The 18,577-nt window shown below is 41.9% G+C and overlaps 1 protein-coding gene and 2 long non-coding RNA genes across 3 annotated transcripts; 1 reads left to right on the forward strand and 2 right to left on the reverse strand.

Annotated features, from left to right (window-relative positions):
• The first annotated feature begins 549 nt into the window (after window positions 1–549).
• CISD2 (CDGSH iron sulfur domain 2) lies at window positions 550–9,616 on the forward strand. The gene is made up of 3 exons (XM_014940971.1): window positions 550–703; window positions 7,981–8,192; window positions 9,209–9,616. The coding sequence occupies exons 1-3, from the start codon at window positions 601–603 to the stop codon at window positions 9,296–9,298; spliced, it is 405 nt and encodes a 134-aa protein (XP_014796457.1). The 5' UTR covers window positions 550–600; the 3' UTR covers window positions 9,299–9,616.
• Window positions 2,836–7,344, reverse strand: LOC106887448. The gene is made up of 2 exons (XR_001411888.1): window positions 7,236–7,344; window positions 2,836–6,313 (listed from the first exon to the last, which is right to left on the reverse strand). It is a non-coding gene; the product is annotated as an uncharacterized LOC106887448 (long non-coding RNA).
• A 6,445-nt stretch (window positions 9,617–16,061) lies between the features above and the next one.
• LOC106887454 lies at window positions 16,062–18,556 on the reverse strand. Its single transcript, XR_001411895.1, has 3 exons — window positions 18,200–18,556; window positions 17,844–17,980; window positions 16,062–16,861 (listed from the first exon to the last, which is right to left on the reverse strand). It is a non-coding gene; the product is annotated as an uncharacterized LOC106887454 (long non-coding RNA).
• Between the last annotated feature and the right edge of the window lie 21 nt (window positions 18,557–18,577).

Below are 18,577 nucleotides of genomic sequence, written 5' to 3' on the forward strand. Positions count from 1 at the left end.
CAAGCGAGGCTTAGCCCAGGCCAAGCGAGGCCCAAGCTACCGGCCGTGCACCATCACAGGGCGGGCATCACCACAGGCCGGGCATCACCACAGGCCGGGCGCTGCCCGCCCCTCCCCGCCCCTCACCTCAGGAGAGCGGCTCCTCTCCGCCCCTCACCTCAGGAGAGCGGCTGACTCCGGAGGCGCCCTGTTGGCTGCCAAAGGCCACTCCACGGCCGACCCGCAACCACCACCGCACCGCACCGCCCCCCGCCTCGCCCCAGCCCGGCCCGGCCCCGCTGCCCACCGAGCTCCGCTCTCCCGGCTGTTCCCTCTGAGGCGTAGTAACGGCCGGCGCCGCCCGCGCGCCGCCTGGCGGAAGCAGCGCCCCCCCACAACAACCCCCGTTGGTAGCGCGGCCCGAGCGGAGGGACACCGGCCGTTACCTCTCGGCGCACGCGCAGGCGGTGCCGGTGGCGCTCCGCCCCGTGGCGCGTGCGCGGCGGCGGCAGCGCGAGGAAGCGCGCGGGTCGCGGCGGAGGGTAGAGGCCCCCCCCTCACTCGCCTCAGCACCTCACCCCCTCCCTCCCCTTCCCGCCCCTCCCGTTCACGGCGGCCGCCATGGTGCTGGAGAGCCTGGCCCGCATCGTCAAAGTCCAGCTGCCCGCGTACCTCAAGCGCCTGCCGCTGCCCGAGAGCGTCGGCGGCTTCATCCGCCTCACAGGTAAGTGAGGGGGAGACGGGACGGGACAGGCGGCCTCGACCCCTTCCCGCCCCGCCGGCGGTGTGAGGGGAGCCCTCGACCCCTTCCCGCCCCGCTGGCGGTGTGAGGGGAGCGGCGGGGCCGGGTCGGGCCCAACGGGCCCGCTTCTGCCCGGGCTCCCGGCACGTCCTCCGGGCCTGCGGCTTCCAGGCGGCGTTTAATGTGAGGGTAGAGGGAAAGGGGGTACCGGGCTCCTCGGCCCCCGCTCGTTTGAAGCGCGGTTTAAATTCCTCTCAGTGCACCCACCAGCAGGGCAGAGGCCGTCCTCGTGAGGAAAATGGGATTTTAGCTGAAGGCCTAAAGCACTGCCTCTTCATTTGCTTAAAAGGTTAAAGAGACCGTCTCTACTGATTAAAAAAAACCAAAACCTGTTCCTGGGAGCCTGCTACATAACAAAGTCAGGGTTTTTTTGTTTTTTATTTATTTAATCACGTTCATGAGTGTTTTCTGGGTGAGGGCATGGAAAAGCTGATTCATTAATCGTAGCCCTATCACAGTAGGAAACTGAAGCGTTCAGTGCCTTTCAGTGCATTGCAAAGTGGAACTCTCTGAGCCCGAGCTCAGCTGTGATAATACAGGCAGAACCTCAGGTTGTGTCAAATGACAAGACTGGTAATGCTCTTAACAGAAACTTTCTGGAAGCAGAAAAAGTCTTCAAAGCGTAGAATCAACTTTATACGCTTACCCTGCAGCACTAAGCTGTATGACTTTAAGAGTGCTGGAAAATTATTTCATTTAGAACAGGTGCAATATATTTAAAACCAGGCTTAAGTGCTTTTTTCCCAGCATGTTTACGCTGCTTGTAAGCTTGAAGTCCCATTGTCTTTCCCATGAGAAGGAAACCCATTTTAAATGAACGGTTGTTCTTTCCCTGCAACAAAAAAAAAAAAAACCTGTTTCTGGGAGCCGGCTACATAACACAAAGTCAGGGGTTTTTTTGGTTGTTTTTTTTTTTTTTCTCTACTGATTAAAAAAAACCAAAACCTGTTCCTGGGAGCCTGCTACATAACAAAGTCAGGGTTTTTTTGTTTTTTATTTATTTAATCACGTTCATGAGTGTTTTCTGGGTGAGGGCATGGAAAAGCTGATTCATTAATCGTAGCCCTATCATAGTAGGAAACTGAAGCGTTCAGTGCTTTTCAGTGCATTGCAAAGTGGAACTCTCTGAGCCCGAGCTCAGCTGTGATAATACAGACGGAACCTCAGGTCGTGTCAAATGACAAGACTGGTAATGCTCTAACAGAAACTTTCTGGAAGCAGAAAAAGTCTTCAAAGCATAGAATCAACTTTATATGCTTGCCTTGCAGCACTAAGCTGTATGACTTTAAGAGTGCTGGAAAATTATTTCATTTAGAACAGGTGCAATATATTTAAAACCAGGCTTAAGTGCTTTTTTCCCAGCATGTTTACGCTGCTTGTAAGCTTGAAGTCCCATTGTCTTTCCCATGAGAAGGAAACCCATTTTAAATGAACGGTTGTTCTTTCCCTGCAACTACTCTGTGATCTGAAAATGCTGTTGGTTATATTTCCCTTCTCACTGCAGGTGGATTGGGCTAGAGACCTTTGAAGGCCCCTTCCATCCCAAATTATTCTATGATTCTGTATTTACTAAATAGAGAAATTCAGCTGCTACAAAGTTGGGAGGAAGGGGATTCAATAAGCTACAGAACTGGGTGGCTTCTCGTATTCCTAGCATTTGGCAGTTTCCTACATAAATCATTCCCCTTTTAACCACAAGTTGTACTTAAAATTTCTTAAGCTTAGTAATGCTTGAGTTTAATCTCTTCTTGCTTTACTTGTCCAAACATACATTTTTGTAATAGGTTAATTTGTGCAGTCTCTGTAATTATTCACACTATATAGTAATAATATAATTTATTCTAAAAACCTCTAGCCAGAACTTTTTTTTAATAGAATGATCAATGGGGGAGAACTGGTTTGCTGTCATGTTATTTACCCCGTTGACCAGTATATCCTTGAATTTGGAGGGAGGGCAAGAAGCAAACAACTGAAACCTTAAGTGGAGACCAAACATTTGAAATGTCAGTCCCAAAAATATTAAACAAAGGGAAAAGAAGGAATGGAGTCAGAAATTGCTTTGAGACCTGGTAGGATTTAATAAGCGTACCTGAAAAAATCCATTGCTTCTAGTTCTTAGTGATTTCTTTGACTGGTCTTGTGCTAAACACTCTAAAAAGGGGCAATAGAGGTATGGTTAAAAATACATAGCTACACAGATAACATTTTGACACTTTTTTTCATTTTTTTTCAATAGTCAGCTAGACTAGTACCTGCTCTCATACTTGTATATCTTCCTCTTAAGGTGGATATGAATGAAAAGGGAGGAAAAATCAGCAAAACTGTATGAGATGCTTAAAGTTACAGTGTAGAGTAAATGCAACATGGTGAGGCTTTTCTGAAGGAAATCGTAGGACACCACATCCTAGGCACCTAAATTAAAAGATGATCCTCTCTTAGTGCTTAGAAGTTATTGAAAGTCATTGAAACCTCAGTGCTCATTGAAGAGGCTTGTCCTTATCTGCCCTCAGAGCTGCTGTCTGTCTAAAGTTACATCTGAGAAAACCGGATTACTTTAGCAAGTGCTGCTGCTTCTATATTGTTGTCGTGGTCTTAGTCTCTGCTGTCCTAAAGTCATAAGCCTCTAAAAGGAGGGGATTCCCAATTCTGGGAGTTAGTTTGCAGCAGCAACTTTCAGGATCATATCCATTGAATTACTGTTAAGGAAAGGCTCTGAGACAACAGAGAAAATGAGATTAACGTTTCTTTTGTGTTTACTAAAAATTACAGAGGAGCACATTCTCTGGCAAATGGACATATCAAAAGTGTCAAGCATTTTTCTTCTTTTTGGGAGGTGAGAAAAAAATACCGATCTTAAAATATTAAAAGTGCATTAGTATTTGTCCTTTGGTGGCATCTGCTGAATTTAGTAAGGGACCAGCACTATAAAAACTTACTAGCGTAGACCTTGTCTGCAAAGGCCGAGCAGAACCCAAATCTGGAACAGCGAGGTCCTTTGCTTGTTAGCTCTTGTATTGCTTCTGTCCCAAGCAGATGCAACTTCAGTTCCTGTAGTGCATCAGTTAGAGAAACAACAGATCAAAAGTGTAGAGAGGATCCTTTTGTATAGGATTTTATATATAGTGTGTTGATTGAAAATCTTGAGACACCTGTTGTCTGTCATGACTTCACCAAATCACAATGGAAAACTGCTTACTTGGAGGGAAAATGGCTGTTGACATCCAGTGCGGATCTCCAGAAAGTAAAAGCAATGAGGGAGGAAGGAAAGAATGTTTGACCTTGGGTTTGAAAGTGGATATCTAAATTGTCACCCTGCTGCTGCTCAGAAGCCTCATTCACTTTCTTGTCATAGCTGCTTTACTCTTCCCTTCTCAGGTTCACTGAAATGAACAGCGTTGTCTCTTGCTGGTGTTGCTTTCTGTCCTGGTACCTGTCATTAAAATGGCATAGGTGTTCGCCGCAAAATAGCATGTGGTCAGAATGTCATGGTTTATCTAAGAATCTTGGTGTTAGTCTTCTTGCCATAAACATGACACAGTCCTGTGTGGGCTCTTACGCTTGGCCTACGTGTTAAGAGGGACTTCAATGTAACAAGCTGCCAGTCAGGAAGAGGACATTTTTATGGATCATCTTTTACAGTATGAGGGAAAGGAGGGTGATACCCTGATAACAGAGTCTTCAGAACCCACTGGAACAATGAATGGCTTGCTAACCTACCCATAGCTTTGGCTTTTAATTTATTTAAAGTATGCTGTGTCTCTGAAAGGACTGTCACCTCTCTACCTTCTTACCTGCTGAATAAGCAAATAGACTTACTAAAGTGATGCATGGAGTCCTTTGGGTTTAGCTAGTGTAGAAATGAGAACACCCTTAAAAGACCCAAGCAAACAACAGAAAACAGTTAAGATAGAACTGCTTGTTAGTTCTGAAGAGAATGTAATTGAATAAGTAATTTCAATTGGCATGAAAAATTTCATCAGTTTAGAGAGTATACAATCCCAGTTCCAATCTTCATTTTGGCTGGTAGCTAATACGTGTTAAAATTTTGGCTTGCAGTTGAGCTGTTACTGTAAGAAGCTGCTTTTGGGTCTGCATAGGGTCATTTCCACCGAAAATAGCTAAAGCATAGGTCAAAGTGAAAGATACCAAAGGAGTAGTTGGTGAAAGACCAGCAGGGACCACTTGCTTTGGTTTGTCTCTCAGTGGCTGGCCAGTCCCTTTTTCTTCACAGTGTAGGTGCTTCTTATTTTTTTGGACTTGTTACTGTTGGACTAAAAGTGAAGACAACCTCTCCTTGAAAATGTTGCTGTGCCTGTGGTCTGTGGCCTCAGCTCGTTGCAATTCTGTGGGCATTCCTGTTTCAGTGATGTTCCTGATACTTTCCAGGACCTATCTTTGGGATTGGTCTCTTCAAACAAGTCAAGTTTGAAGACTAACCTCTTCGATATTCTACTCTCCATTTCTGGCTCCAAAGACTGCATCTTCCCTTGCAGCAGAACTGATAAAGAATCTCCAGAATCAATGTAATTGCTGAATTCTGAGTTATCAGCTGTGAAAATAACCAGACTTGTGAATTGCTTCACATCTGCCTCAGAAAGGTATGAATGCCTTCAAGAACACAGAGCAGCTACAGTTGCAGGAAGGTATCATTGTACTAGTTTGGGTAAAGCTTTTCTCCCATCCCTGCCCACCCAGTCCAAAGATCTGTGATTTTTTTTTTTATTTTGTGACAGTATCTTGTCTCTCATTCACTAGAAACATGATCATGTTGATTTTCTAATCCAAAAGTATTCCGGTAGTCTTTTGGCAATAACAAGTCAGTTTGATTAGTGTACGTGTTAGTGTAACAGGGGGCTTTCCAGAGACTCCCAGATTAGACTGTCAAGAAATCATTGGCTAGTGAGGACAAAACTCTTTATCAGCAGTTAGCGTGATACAAATATTAAATGATAACCATGATAAATAATATACTTGTACTTCCTATTCTTGTTTCTAATTTCCTTTCTCAGAGGTTACAGCTGTTATGTTCCTGTTTCATTTGGATGAACCCAGCTAGTCATGAGTCTCCCATAGGCATAACTACTGTTCCAATTATTTATTTTTTTTTTTAATTGTATCAAGGAGTTTCAAGCTATATTGAGATGCCTCTTGCTGGTTAGTTGTGGGTCTCTTTTAACGAGGTTTAATTCTTATGCAAGACATTTCCTTTCTATGTGCAAATCTTAGCCCAGTTTTATTCATCACACAGTTGGTAGGTGCCCTGCTTCTGGTTGTGGTGGACCTGTTGGAATGTGTTCTGTCTTGGTGTCTTCATAGAGATCCACCTCTTTCCCAACAGTCAGGTTAGATACTCAATTAGGAAATTTTTTTCAGTGATCAAATATTTTTTTCTCTTCTAAAGTATGTTTCAAGTCAGTCTTTCACATAAGGTCAGAAAGTATTTGGGTTACCATTGATGGGTTGTTCTCGAACAGTAACAATAGAAGAGACAACCAGGCACTGCTGTCCAGGAAACTCCCATGTTTTGTGTAACTGAAAAAATTAAGTATCTCAGTGTTAATTGTTATTTTTGAGGGCTTACAGCTTGTTGGGGGAACTGAGAAAAGAGCAACAGAGATTAGCCTATTGCAGTGACTCTTAGCAAATTCTTTCAATTGTTGTGCGTAGGGACTACTGCAAGTGCAGGTGTGGAAAGACTACTGAAAGTTCTTGCAGGGCCTTTAGCATTTAGGCATTCCCAGATCAATGCAGGAAATGTGGATTTCACTTCAAAGGCTATAGAAAGCTCAAAGAACCTAAAACTAGTCCCACAAAGTATTTTCATTACACGGTGTACTTCCAGAAAATTCAAATTATTAAGAAAAAGCCACCGTGTTCTAACTGGAGAGGTATAATGAACATGATCTATTATTACAAATAAAATCAAGCAATGGAGAATAATATCATCTATGAGAGCTACAACCTACTTAGCATCCTTATCCTGCTCTATTGCATTTCCTTTCTTGTATATCTTAATCTCGAAAAACAAACTATGGAACAAAATTTTGCTATGTTCTGATCCTAAATCATTTAAAAGAGGAACTTGATTAGTGTCTTCTCTTACAAAGTGCTTGTGCAGCTATTTGTGCTCCAGTTCATTACACTTTGTTTCTCACTTTAAAATATTTTTAAACTCTTCCATTTCTGTATGAGTGTTTAGAATTAATGTATTCTCCAGAAATTTAAAAAAATGCTCTCTCCTTTATTGCACCGTGGTACTTAAATTTCACTGGTATATTGTTACAGCATGTTTTGTTGGAGAAGGGGATCCACCTTCTATATATTTAGATCTTATGCCAAGTGCTGATGAATTTCTTACAAAGTCCATTAAGTCTTTCTCTCACAAGTATCTCTAAAAAATGTATAATGATGTAGCAAGGCAGCTAAGGTTGCAGAGGATACTTGCATCTCTTACCTGTACTTAAAAGAAAATCCTCAGCTTGGTAAAAAGTAGTTTTCTGTGGCTTGACAAACCTGATCTTAGGGCTCTTTCTTGCTCAGTGTATTGTAGAAACTGGTTGCAGATACCTGAGCAAACAGAACTCTGAAAAATAAACTCAAAAAATTAGTGAAGGTTTTGCTAGTGCTCATATAGTAATCCATATAATTTCTACCAAAAGTTTCTAAAAACACTAGGAGCAAATAAAATGAGGAAAACTTCAAGAAGCTAAAAATCTGAAATAAACAATTAAAAATTGAATTATAACACATACTGAATTGCTCTGCATATACAGAACGTTAAGGTATCAGCATTGAATATACTTACTGCATGTCGTCATGCCCAGTTTGCTAGTACACAGTGCTCGTTTATCTCAGGTGAGCACAACCCCTGTAATTTTAGGGTTCCTTATTTCAGTACATCTTTTGTTTGTTTTGGATTTATTCTCTTCCATTGAGTCATCTTCTAGAGTGTTAAAATTAAACTTCAGATGAAATTCAAGGAATCAAATTGTTGTGTTGGCTACAGTAAAACCCAGGTTTTAATCTGGGTCTTCTTTGCTCTTAACACTTACCCACATAGTCTTGTTTGCCCTCAGAACCTTGCTGACCGAGCAGCTCCATTCCCTACCATAAGCCTAAATCATTTGAGAGTAGCTGATGTTGCACCATGGTGAAGTGGTGCCAAGAGCCCAATCTAAATCCCACCCATCTGTCTTTAGTTTCAGAGTGGCTGCGGTTATTGCCTTTCCTGGGCGTGCTGGCCTTGCTCGGATACCTCGCTGTTCGTCCGTTCCTCCCCAAGAAGAAACAGCAAAAGGATAGCTTGATTAACCTCAAGATCCAGAAGGAGAATCCAAAAGTAGTGAATGAAATAAACATTGAAGATCTGTGCCTCACTAAAGCTTACTGCCGGTGTTGGCGTTCTAAGACGGTAAGACACTTCAAGCTGCTGCAGAATTAGAAATTGAAACTTGCATATTTTTATCCCTGCTTCGGTGCTGAATTGCTACACATCGACCTGCTGCTTTTCTCTGGAGGTGGACGTGTTTCTGGCTTTTAAGAACAGCACAGTTCTTATTTTTCTCCACTGTAAACCAATCTACATGCAGAAAGAAACTCTAGAAAATTGTAAGAAAACTAATAGTTTTTTTCATAGAAACACTTACAGAATGACCATCTGTGCGTAGATTAAAACCAAGCAAGACTTCTTTAGTATTTGGAAATACATTGCAAATAATTAGAAGATAACTATTTTTCAAAAACAATGCTTAGAAAGTTGTTCATATTAGAATAAAAGTAAGGCTGAACCCGTGTTGGTGAGGGAGAGCATATCCCCATCTGGTCCAAGCAGCCAGTAGATGACTGGTTTGGATGGTCAGCATCCCCCAAATCAACTCGACGTACATAAGGATTTTTCATCTACCCTTAATTTCTTTTGAATGCCCTGACTGCACTCTGGTTTTGTCTTCTCTGGACCAAATGCTTTCCTCTTTTAATAAAAACTACCTGCCCTGGCCCAAATCCTCTCAGCCAACTAATGACTTCAGCAAAGTATTTCAGTTTTCCTTAAAACTGTACTTTATGGTTGCAAATTATTAAGTATGTTAAGAGCACTTTTACTAGTTCCACAATAAACCTTAAACTATTTGTGGCTGTGACGGCTGCTTTGCTTGCTGTTCTTTCATGGAACAGGCTTTGTCCCTAACTTTGTGTCTAAGAACAGCTATTTTAGGACCTCACAAACTAAGTTACCTGTTAGCAATGGTTTTTTTCCTTAGTACCATGTGTCCTGTGTCTGATAGGAGGTGGGGTTTGATGTTGAAATGGGGCATAGTAGGAGAAACTAACAACATTATAAAAATGCTCTTAACGTAGGTAGAAGTATAAAAATCATCATGCAATTGCTGTATAGAGTTATACTAATTCCTTATATATGTTTTCTTCCAGTTCCCTGTCTGTGATGGCTCCCACAACAAGCACAATGAATTAACAGGAGATAATGTAGGTCCACTAATACTCAAGAAGAAAGAAGTATAGCAGATGCTTAATCCACTAGATCATGACTGATAACAAGTCTTTTTATACCGTTGTAGTTGCAAGGGACAGCATTTTATTATGTGATTGGTATGATTTAGTCTAATGATTGCTGTAGATTTCTTTTTGGAATAAACTGCATTTAGACAGTGCTAAATCTGTCACTGATATTTTATTCTAAGAAGAATTATGTCTGCTTTGTAAAACTGTAAAGTAACTATCCTTGTAAATAAGTCGTTTATTTCAACAGTAAAATGGCTTCCTACAACGAAGCTTTTTGTTTTATAATACAATTATAAAACTGTCATAATTTCCCAGTGACAGAAGTGCACCTTTCTGTTGATTTTGTTCTGTTGAGAAACCATGTTTCGTTCTGCTTTTCAGGAATGAATTTTAGTGCATTTAAGTGTGTGGGGGGGTGTTAAAGAAGCTGCTAAATTAATCCTTTGTGAATTATACCTCAGTGTATCACTGAGGGCAGGCAGGATAGCAATGTTGAGCTATGCTGGGTGAAGGTCTGGCCTGCGCAGCACCAAATTGGGCAGTCTGTTAGTCTCACCCAGAGCAGCCCAGCTCAGACAAACCCCACACAGCTGGGAAGTCTCATACAGCACCCCAGGTGGACTGCTGCAGTTCCAGACCGTAGCAAGTAAACTATTGAGCAGGTCAGCCACTAACATCCCTTTATTTCAGGCCCCTGTGTCGATCATTCATAGCTCTCATAAAGTAAAGCAAATAAGGTTCTTGCAAGTTCACTTGCACTAGAGCCGCTACTTTTTGTAGTGGGAACTTTCATGGGAGGAATTGGTTAAATGACAGAACCAAGAAAGCAGAGCTGAGCTGTGTTCTTGGCTTGTTACCTGCTCGGAATGATTATTTGGGCAAGTCAGAACTTCTCTGTGGTATGGCTTAATTTCACATGCAGGTAAAGAATTGCTACTTACCTAACTGCTAGACGTCTAATTATTTCTTCTGAAGTGCTTTATTCTCCACTGAAAGACTGTATCTGTCAGTTTAAAAATAAAGATTTGATCCATGCTACAATTTTAGACAATTGTACTAAGGCAGATTTCAACTGTTCCTTACCAGCTTCTGATTTGCCCCATTGTTAGGCAGGCGGGAAGCCCCGGAGCAGTGTGCCGTTGCCAAAGCTGATCACAGCAGTGCTGAAACAGAAAGCCAGTCAGAAAGCAGTTCTTACACAATGGCTCTCGCAGCAGCCGTAGAACTAAGGTAGATAATTCCTCCTGCATTTATAACAGTTGTAGTTCTGGGTACCTAAACCTCTTGCCTTGCAGCAAAAGATGGTAGATAAGGATGTGATGGTACGGTAAATGCAAAGCATGTGATAGAACCATGATACAATCTTTCATGTTTAAATGCTTCATGGTGGTCTTACCTTAATGGATGAGCAAACCATAAACATATTAGGACATAACATTTATAATAGAGAAAAATCCATAATGTTGCTAAATGTCTTACGCTCAGTCTTCACTTATAGATGTGGTATATTGAACACCAAGCCTCAAGTCTGGGGTTTGGTGAAGAAATTACTATGTTAAATGCAAAAGCCTGTCTTTAGAATTTTTTTTTTCCAGGTTTTTAAATCCGCAGACTGTTATTATATAGAAGTCTGTATGCAATTTTTAGCTTTTATCAGGATACTTTTGCATTCAAATGGTTTGATTTTGATTTCCTCTGAAGTCTGAGAAGTAAACCACACACATCAATCCTGTTATCACCTCCCTTCCTCTACTCAGACAACTACAAACCCTGTTAGAGTAAGTAATAGAGTAAGTAATAGAGCAAATCTCCTCTAAATGGAGAGCGACAGTGTAAGGTTGTCATGGTTTCAGCTGAGAGAGAGTTGACTTTCTTACTAGCAGCTGATAATAGTGCTGTGTTTTGGATTTGGGATGAAAATAGTGTTGGTAAAACACTGATGGTTTTGGTTGTTGCTGAGCAGTCAAGGCTGGGGTTATACCAGAAGTTGGGAGGGAACACAGCTAGGATAGCTGACCAAAGGGATATACAATGCCATATGACATCATGCTCCGTATGTAAAACTGGGGGAAGAAGAAGGAAGGGGAGGATGTTCAGAGCGATGGTGTTTGTCTTCCCAAGTAACGGTTAGGCATTTTGGAGCCCTGCTTTCCTGGAGATGGCTGAACACCTGCCTGCCCATGGGAAGCAGTGGATGAATTCCTTGTTTTGCTTTGCTTCTGTGCAGCTTTTGCTTTACCTGTTAAACTGTTTTTATCTCAACCCATGAGTTTTCTCACTTTTACTCTTCCAATTCTCTTTCCCATCCCAATTGGGGGAAGCGAGCGAGCAGCCGTGTGGTCCTGGCTGCCGGCTGAGATTAAACCGCAACAAAGGTTTAACCTCTTGACTCCACCTCTCACGTGGCTTAATTTCATGATTAATTTTTTTCTCTCTGCTTGCTGCTAGATGAGATTGCTGCTAAACTGTCTATAAATTTAGCTATGTAAACAGGGGTGCTTTTTGTTTATTTTTGTTTATAGGGGAATGGAACACATTTGTAGTATGGGCCTGCAATAGCAGCACTCAGTCACAGTTTCTTTGTAGTAAGGGCATTTTAGTAATTTCCACAAGATAATAATAAAATGAAGATCACAAGCAACATAAATAACTATCTCCTTGCATTTCAAAAATCTGTCAAGGTAATAGTGTCTCTCACGGCCAAAGAATTTTCTGTAGAAAGTCTCAACAAATTTACCAGTTGGCTCAAATCACCTACCTAAAGTTTACAGGGGTAGGTAGCTTAGGAACTGAAGAGCCCTGTATCTCACCAGCAACTGAGAGAGCGGAACTAATTACCTGCTGGGATGTGCTGGATCATGTCTTGCCACTGGATGATTTTTCTAACCTAATTTAGAAGCTCCACACACAGCAATAAATTTACCCCTAATGCTAATAAAGACCAGGACTAAGGCAGTAGAACAGTCTTGATGCAAAATCAGAGGAAGCTGAACTTCACATGTCATGACATGACTTTTTACTCTCCAAGAACAGTATATTTACCTTTCTTTTGATTATGAATTTGAACAGTAGTTATAATACACTACAAATAAACTTGTAGAACAAATACATTTAGAGACAGGTGTCCCACTTGTGGCAACTACTAGACAAAGTAAATGTAATTGAAGTGCAGCTGGCATAAAATTTGATCTCTTGCACTCTGTTTATTTAAAAAGCAAAATCTGTATCATTCATTGTTTTATAACTGTATTACACCATAAGAGTTTCACAGTTAATTTTAGACTTCAGTTTAAATTCCCTAAAAAGCTCAGTTTGGCTGGAAAGGAGAGAGAAAGCAGTGATGATAATTACGTTATCACTGCATCCCCTGGCTTGTGTGACTCCCTGCTTCCAGATGGTCAATTTCTTTCTTTTTTCCATATGCTGCCTGCTGTAACTCTGCCTGCTGCTCGCCACCAGGATCACCTTGTGCAGCCAGACCCTTCTGTTGCAGAGGTTCTTGTGAACCTTCTGGAACTGCACACACATACTGTGCTCATTACTCTCCCACATTATGCCTGCATGACAGCGAGACTCCTCTGGTTAGGGTTTACTGCACATTGTGCTCTAATTTTATTTCCCTGCAAATAAGAGACTGGCATGGCAGAAAGATTTTATTGGTTTGAATTCATGCATTATTCATGAATGATTTCATGGCATGTTGTTGAAAGGGAGGTGGTCTTAAATGTCATGACTTCACCCACACAAACTCTGATAAAAAGCCCTGATATAACATTTCTTTTCATGACAAGATGCAAGTGTTTTGTTCCTTTCTGGAAGGCAAGGAGAGGAGCATTATAAAGCATTAATGCTTTTCATTTCAGATCTGCAGGTCTATGTAATAGCTTCAACCTGATTCTTTTTGAAGATTTAATAAAAGCTGGGGGAAAGGGGTCTTGTGAGAAACATCCGCATATGGTGCTGAGGAAAGGAAAATCGATTCAATTTCGTTTAGATTAGGAACAAGATGATGCTTTTCTTTGGTATAGCTATTCAAGCACTCAGAATGGTGGGAGCGATCTAATGAATAAATTGAGAGTGTACTGAGGTTAAGGGAAAACGAAATCCAATTTATGAGATGCTGTTATGATGGTGAGCAAGTATTAGAGGCTATCATGGACAAGGGCTGTTTGTCAGAGGTTTGCTTGCATACCTAAGGTTGTGCTCAAATTCAAAGGGCTGTAATGCTTACATGTCCTATTATTGAACAGGTACCAAATTTGGCATAGTGATCCTTCCCTGCAGGAAGATTCTATTTTTTATAAAACTTTATGAAAAAGTGAACTATATAAAGTTTCTACTCCTGTGAGTTTTACTCAAGTAGAATTATTTTATAGACAGCCACTGATGAACTGAACCCAAACAGCATATTTCCTCATCAGTTGGGTTTACAGACATTACAACTTCCAAACACAAACCCCTATTAGTTTTAATAGTTTAGCCCTATTTAAGTCACAGAGTGCCTCCTGTTAGCCACAAAAAGAAGGCAGAACAGGCACAGAAGTCAGTGGCTGACAGAAGAACTACAAAGTGCAGCACCCTAACCATTCATCAGTGCACAGTTTGAAAGCGTTTTCCTTTCTGGTCAGGGGACAAACATGAACTGAACTCAAGATCATACATTCCCCAAGGAAACAGAGAGAACAGCAGTGTGTATAGTAAGAAAAATGTCAATGTACTTGGCAGCTGTTAGGGGAAAATTTACCAAAGAATTTCCTGGTATTTTTATCCTTGTACTGGAATTGCAGGCTATGAACCTGAGGTATTTCTCAGGAAGCTTGCTTTTTGGCTTGGGGAGGAAGGAATATACAAAGGCACGCATACTGAGCTGTAATTAATCTGTATACAGAGGCATAGGTGGACACTCTGCAAATAATACAGTTTCAGATAGTTTAAAAAATATTTTTGTAGATTTTTGCAGCTGCATATTGAAAGTGTGAAAGCTAAAATAGAATTGATTCTTACTAACGCTAAAAATATCTAGACAGATAAAATATATTCTATAGAGTATCCTGTAAGACAAGTTCCGTGAACTGTAGCATAGAAATCTGCAAGGAGGCATTGTCCACCTTGATTATAGGCACAATCTTAACATCCTTACTAAAAAATAACAAAATACAACTCCCAGTTTGTGAGCAGTGCTGTACTGACTCCATGCCTCAGAATGGAGCTGGGAATGACCTGCTCAGAGCTAGTTACTTGTACAAAACAACAGAGTAAGAAAGATGTGCTAATACCTGTACCAGGTTGATACTAAACCCTGCCTGATACCAAAGCTAAAGATAAGAGCAGGGCTTTGATCAACAGAGAAGGTTTACACCTGGCTGTAGGACAGTAAAGGAGAAGAGAAAGGAAAGTCTTCTGGGAATGGGAAAATCAAATGTGAACTATATTGCAACTGACTGTGCAAAAGGCACATTTATATTAAATAAAATGAAGAAAACCACATTTGAGCTTTTTGCTCCCCCTGGTGAAATGTTTTGGCAAGATATTTGACGCAAGCATTGCCAGTTATTACCGTGATCCACAGCCGCACACAACTTCTGTTTCTGGAAAGACCCGGAGGACCTGGTGGGTACATGCTGAGGGTGCCAGCACTGTCAGGAACAACACTTTGTCCTGACATCTGCCATCACACAGCAACCTTCCTTTCGCTTTGTACCATCCCTCTCAGCGCTGCATTCTCTAGGCTGTTCACTTAAAATCGATTAGTTTTCTGCACCAATCAGGGGTAAAAAACACCCTGGCAAATCTAAGAGGCCTCCCCTCTCCACAGTCAATCCAGCCAGCCACCTCTTGGAAAAATGAGCACTAACTGGTTATATTTTTCACAAATACCTGGTTTTCTTTGCTGCAGTTGTGAGATGCAGATGTGAGTGAGAAGGACCTGACCATGGCATTTGCTAAGCCAGATGAGGACAAAGCAACAGGACATCCCAGCTGACCCATGAATCTTGATTTGAGGTTGGCTGCTACCTGCCATCACACAGCAGCCTTCCTTTCACTTTGTACCATCCCTCTCAGCGCTGCATCCTCAAGGCTGTTCAATTAATTAGTTTTCAATTAATTAGTTTTCTGCACCAATCAGGGGTAAAAAACACCCTGGCAAATCTAAGAGGCCTCCCCTCTCCACAGTCAATCCAGCCAGCCACCTCTTGGAAAAACGAGCACTAACTGGTTATATTTTTCACAAATACCTGGTTTTCTTTGCTGCAGTTGTGAGATGCAGATGTGAGTGAGAAGGACCTGACCATGGCATTTTCTAAGCAAGCCAGATGAGTGTTAACTTAGGACAAAGCAACAGGCCCATGAATCTTGATTTGAGGTTGGCTGCTATTGCTGAGTTCCCCAAAAGGAGCTGAGGAAGAAAGGGACAACTTGCCTTGCCCTGTCAGCAAATCCCACCCAAGAGGAGCTCTCCCCTCTGTCCTACAGTAGCCAGCACCAGGAGATAGCCACTATCAGTGGGCAAAGAGCTGGCTTTCCCTCCCTTGATATCACGTTGTGCGAAGGCTGAGGCACACAGTTGAAGAAGCAGCCATCCCAAACCCATACAGCCATTTCCTAGTCCTTACAGCCTCCTCGCTGCCCTCATCCCATTTTCAGGCTCAGTCCTTTTTTCTACTAGCACCAGCAACATCTGAATTGCCACAGTCCCTGAGGGACCCAACTGTCTCTCAGCACATAAACACGTGCGGTTTCTTGCTGTGAACAAAGCTGACAAGTCCCTTGGAGGCACAAAGGGGTGCATGAGCTGTGAGGAAGAACAGCAATAGGAAAAGGCAAGTTTTGGAACTCAAATGAGGAAAGAGGGAACCGCCAACCCGTGGCAGGACTCGTTCACTGTTGTCAGCAGTCTCTAATTCAGAAGTTGCATTCTTTGAGCTGTTGAATTTGCCTTCTCACAGCCCAGTTTCAACCATCAAGAAGTTATTCACATTAGTCTCCATCTTCTTCTGTTTATATTCCACGTCATGACTCCACTCCATGCCTGAACAATTCTCATCCTCTCCCTGGCCTCACACCCACACGTTTCAAGTAACTGTTGACTGCTGACTTCTCAGTGACTCACTGCCTGGCCAGCCTATTCACTGTACGTTCAGATATTTCATCTCAAGGCACCATCAACATATAAAAATATTTTATAAAATTCCACCAGGGCTGCTTTTAAAATAGCAGACGTAGCTGACACTTGTTTTGGTTTCCTCCAGAAAGATTACAGACACGCTGTGTTTACTCAGCGGAAGCGTAAGGGCAGAAGGACTATATTCCTGTAGTGGTCTCTTACGAAGGTTCACAGGCCTCTGCCTCTTCTACAGCCTCAGCACCTTCCTCATCCTCCTGGTTATTTGTCTGAGCCTTCTGCAAAAGTCTGGGCCCTGCCAAGCCAATAGCCAGGGCTCCGATTGGAGCGGTGATCAAGATAGCCAAGAAAGCTACCGTCAGTACATCCATCCCATATTTTTCCAGTTGCTCATCCTGATGACTTCTTGCTGTATCCAGGGCAAGGGAACCTATTGCAGCCTGTAGGAAAGAACACATTGCTGAGATGGATCAAGTATCCTTTAGCACTGAAAGAGGAAAGAAAGGGACTCATCATCAGTCAACATTTAACATAAATGTGACAATTTTAGTACATTCAACCCATTTGTTTCTAGGGATTACATAGGTGTTATATTATACTTATGAGAACGACTTTCACTTGTCTACACTTTTAATTTCCTAAACTCGGGAGTTTATCTGGGTGGTTCCCTCCTGTGAAGAACATTGCTTAGCTGCCATTTTGTCCACATTTTTGGAGAATGTGTGATTATTGAAATGGGCCAGTATATTGCATATTGCCGCTATTAAAATGCCACACTTTGAAAATGTGTCCTGAAAACAGGCAACTAGTAGCAACTTCTGAAAATTTAGTTCACAAATCTTGCAACAACCCTTGCCTGTTCTGATTATTAACTTTTGTTTGCAAGTAATCATGCTATGGAGGCAAAGTCTAAATGACTTAATGATCACTGAAATAAAGGAGCAGGAATGCAGCCAGCCCGAGGCTTCTCTAGCAATATGGCTGTCAGCCCACCTCTTACTAAAATGACCACAAATTGAAAACCCATTCTGAGCCTCTGGTGTGACTGTCCCTGCAGGTGCTTCATGTGCTGTAAGAGGGAAACACTTCTACCTTTGTTTCCAGAGTTCTCAGAAGCTGTTATGTAAAGGCATGATAACCTGCAATGGCTGAGAAATAGTTAAACTTCCTATGATACACATACGGTTCTCTGTCATTATTAAGAGTACAGCCCAGGATGCAAGCAATACAGCTTCCCACAGAAGGCTCTCCATGCACTTTTCTAGCAGACTTAGGGCAGTTTAGAATATTAACTATCCATGTACCACACTCTGCTGTTATTGAGCCTGATCCTCTCCCTGTTCACTGCTGTGCTCGTCGCGAGGAGCTCTGCTAAGGACAACGGATTTAGCCTGGAACAAAAAGTGATGTTGGACTGTTTACCTGGACAGTGGCTTTGGGCATCCACGCCAACGAGACAAATACTTTCTCCTTGAAATTAAACCCAGCAAAACACACCATCAGGAACGTCACTATGAGTCGCACAACGAGGGCAATGGCTAATGTAGCAACACAGAGTCCTGCAACAGACAAACACTTCTCAGTACTTTTGTGCAGAGCTGCCAGAAGGGAATAAGCCTCCTAGAACTGTTACTTTACAGGGGCGTTGGGTCTTTGTTGGGGTTTGGTGGTTTTTTTGGCAGGGTCACGGCAGTCATAGTCTGCTTTCCTTTAGATTTCTTTATAGAGATTCTTTGGAAGCTAGTAATGAAAGCTGGATAATTAGTGAATGAGCTTACCAACAGTTTCAGGCCTAAGAGATGTAACAGATACTTCTGCTCCGATTAAACCAAAAAGAAAAGGTTGAAAGATGTTCCATGCAACTGCAACAATTTTTTCTACCTCCCTCTGCAATCAAACCAAAAATAATCTGTAAATGCACAAAAGTATGGCCAAGTAGACACAACATTTAATTATCAAAGGACAAACTGAAAAATGTATCATAAAGTCCCAAATTGCTCTTCCTTCTTTGACCTAAAGCTAAAAGATTCAAAATCAGTTGTGCATCTTTCAAAGGTCAGAGTGTGTCTTGCTCTGCTGGTAAATAAATACTTGCTATCTCAAGAAGAGAAATAAAAATCACGGATGTTTGAACAGCAACAGAGCAGTTTGCAGAC

The sequence above is a fragment of the Calidris pugnax genome, unplaced genomic scaffold (genome assembly GCF_001431845.1).
Source record: "Calidris pugnax isolate Ruff unplaced genomic scaffold, ASM143184v1 scaffold34, whole genome shotgun sequence".
Taxonomy (NCBI): Eukaryota; Metazoa; Chordata; class Aves; order Charadriiformes; family Scolopacidae; genus Calidris; species Calidris pugnax.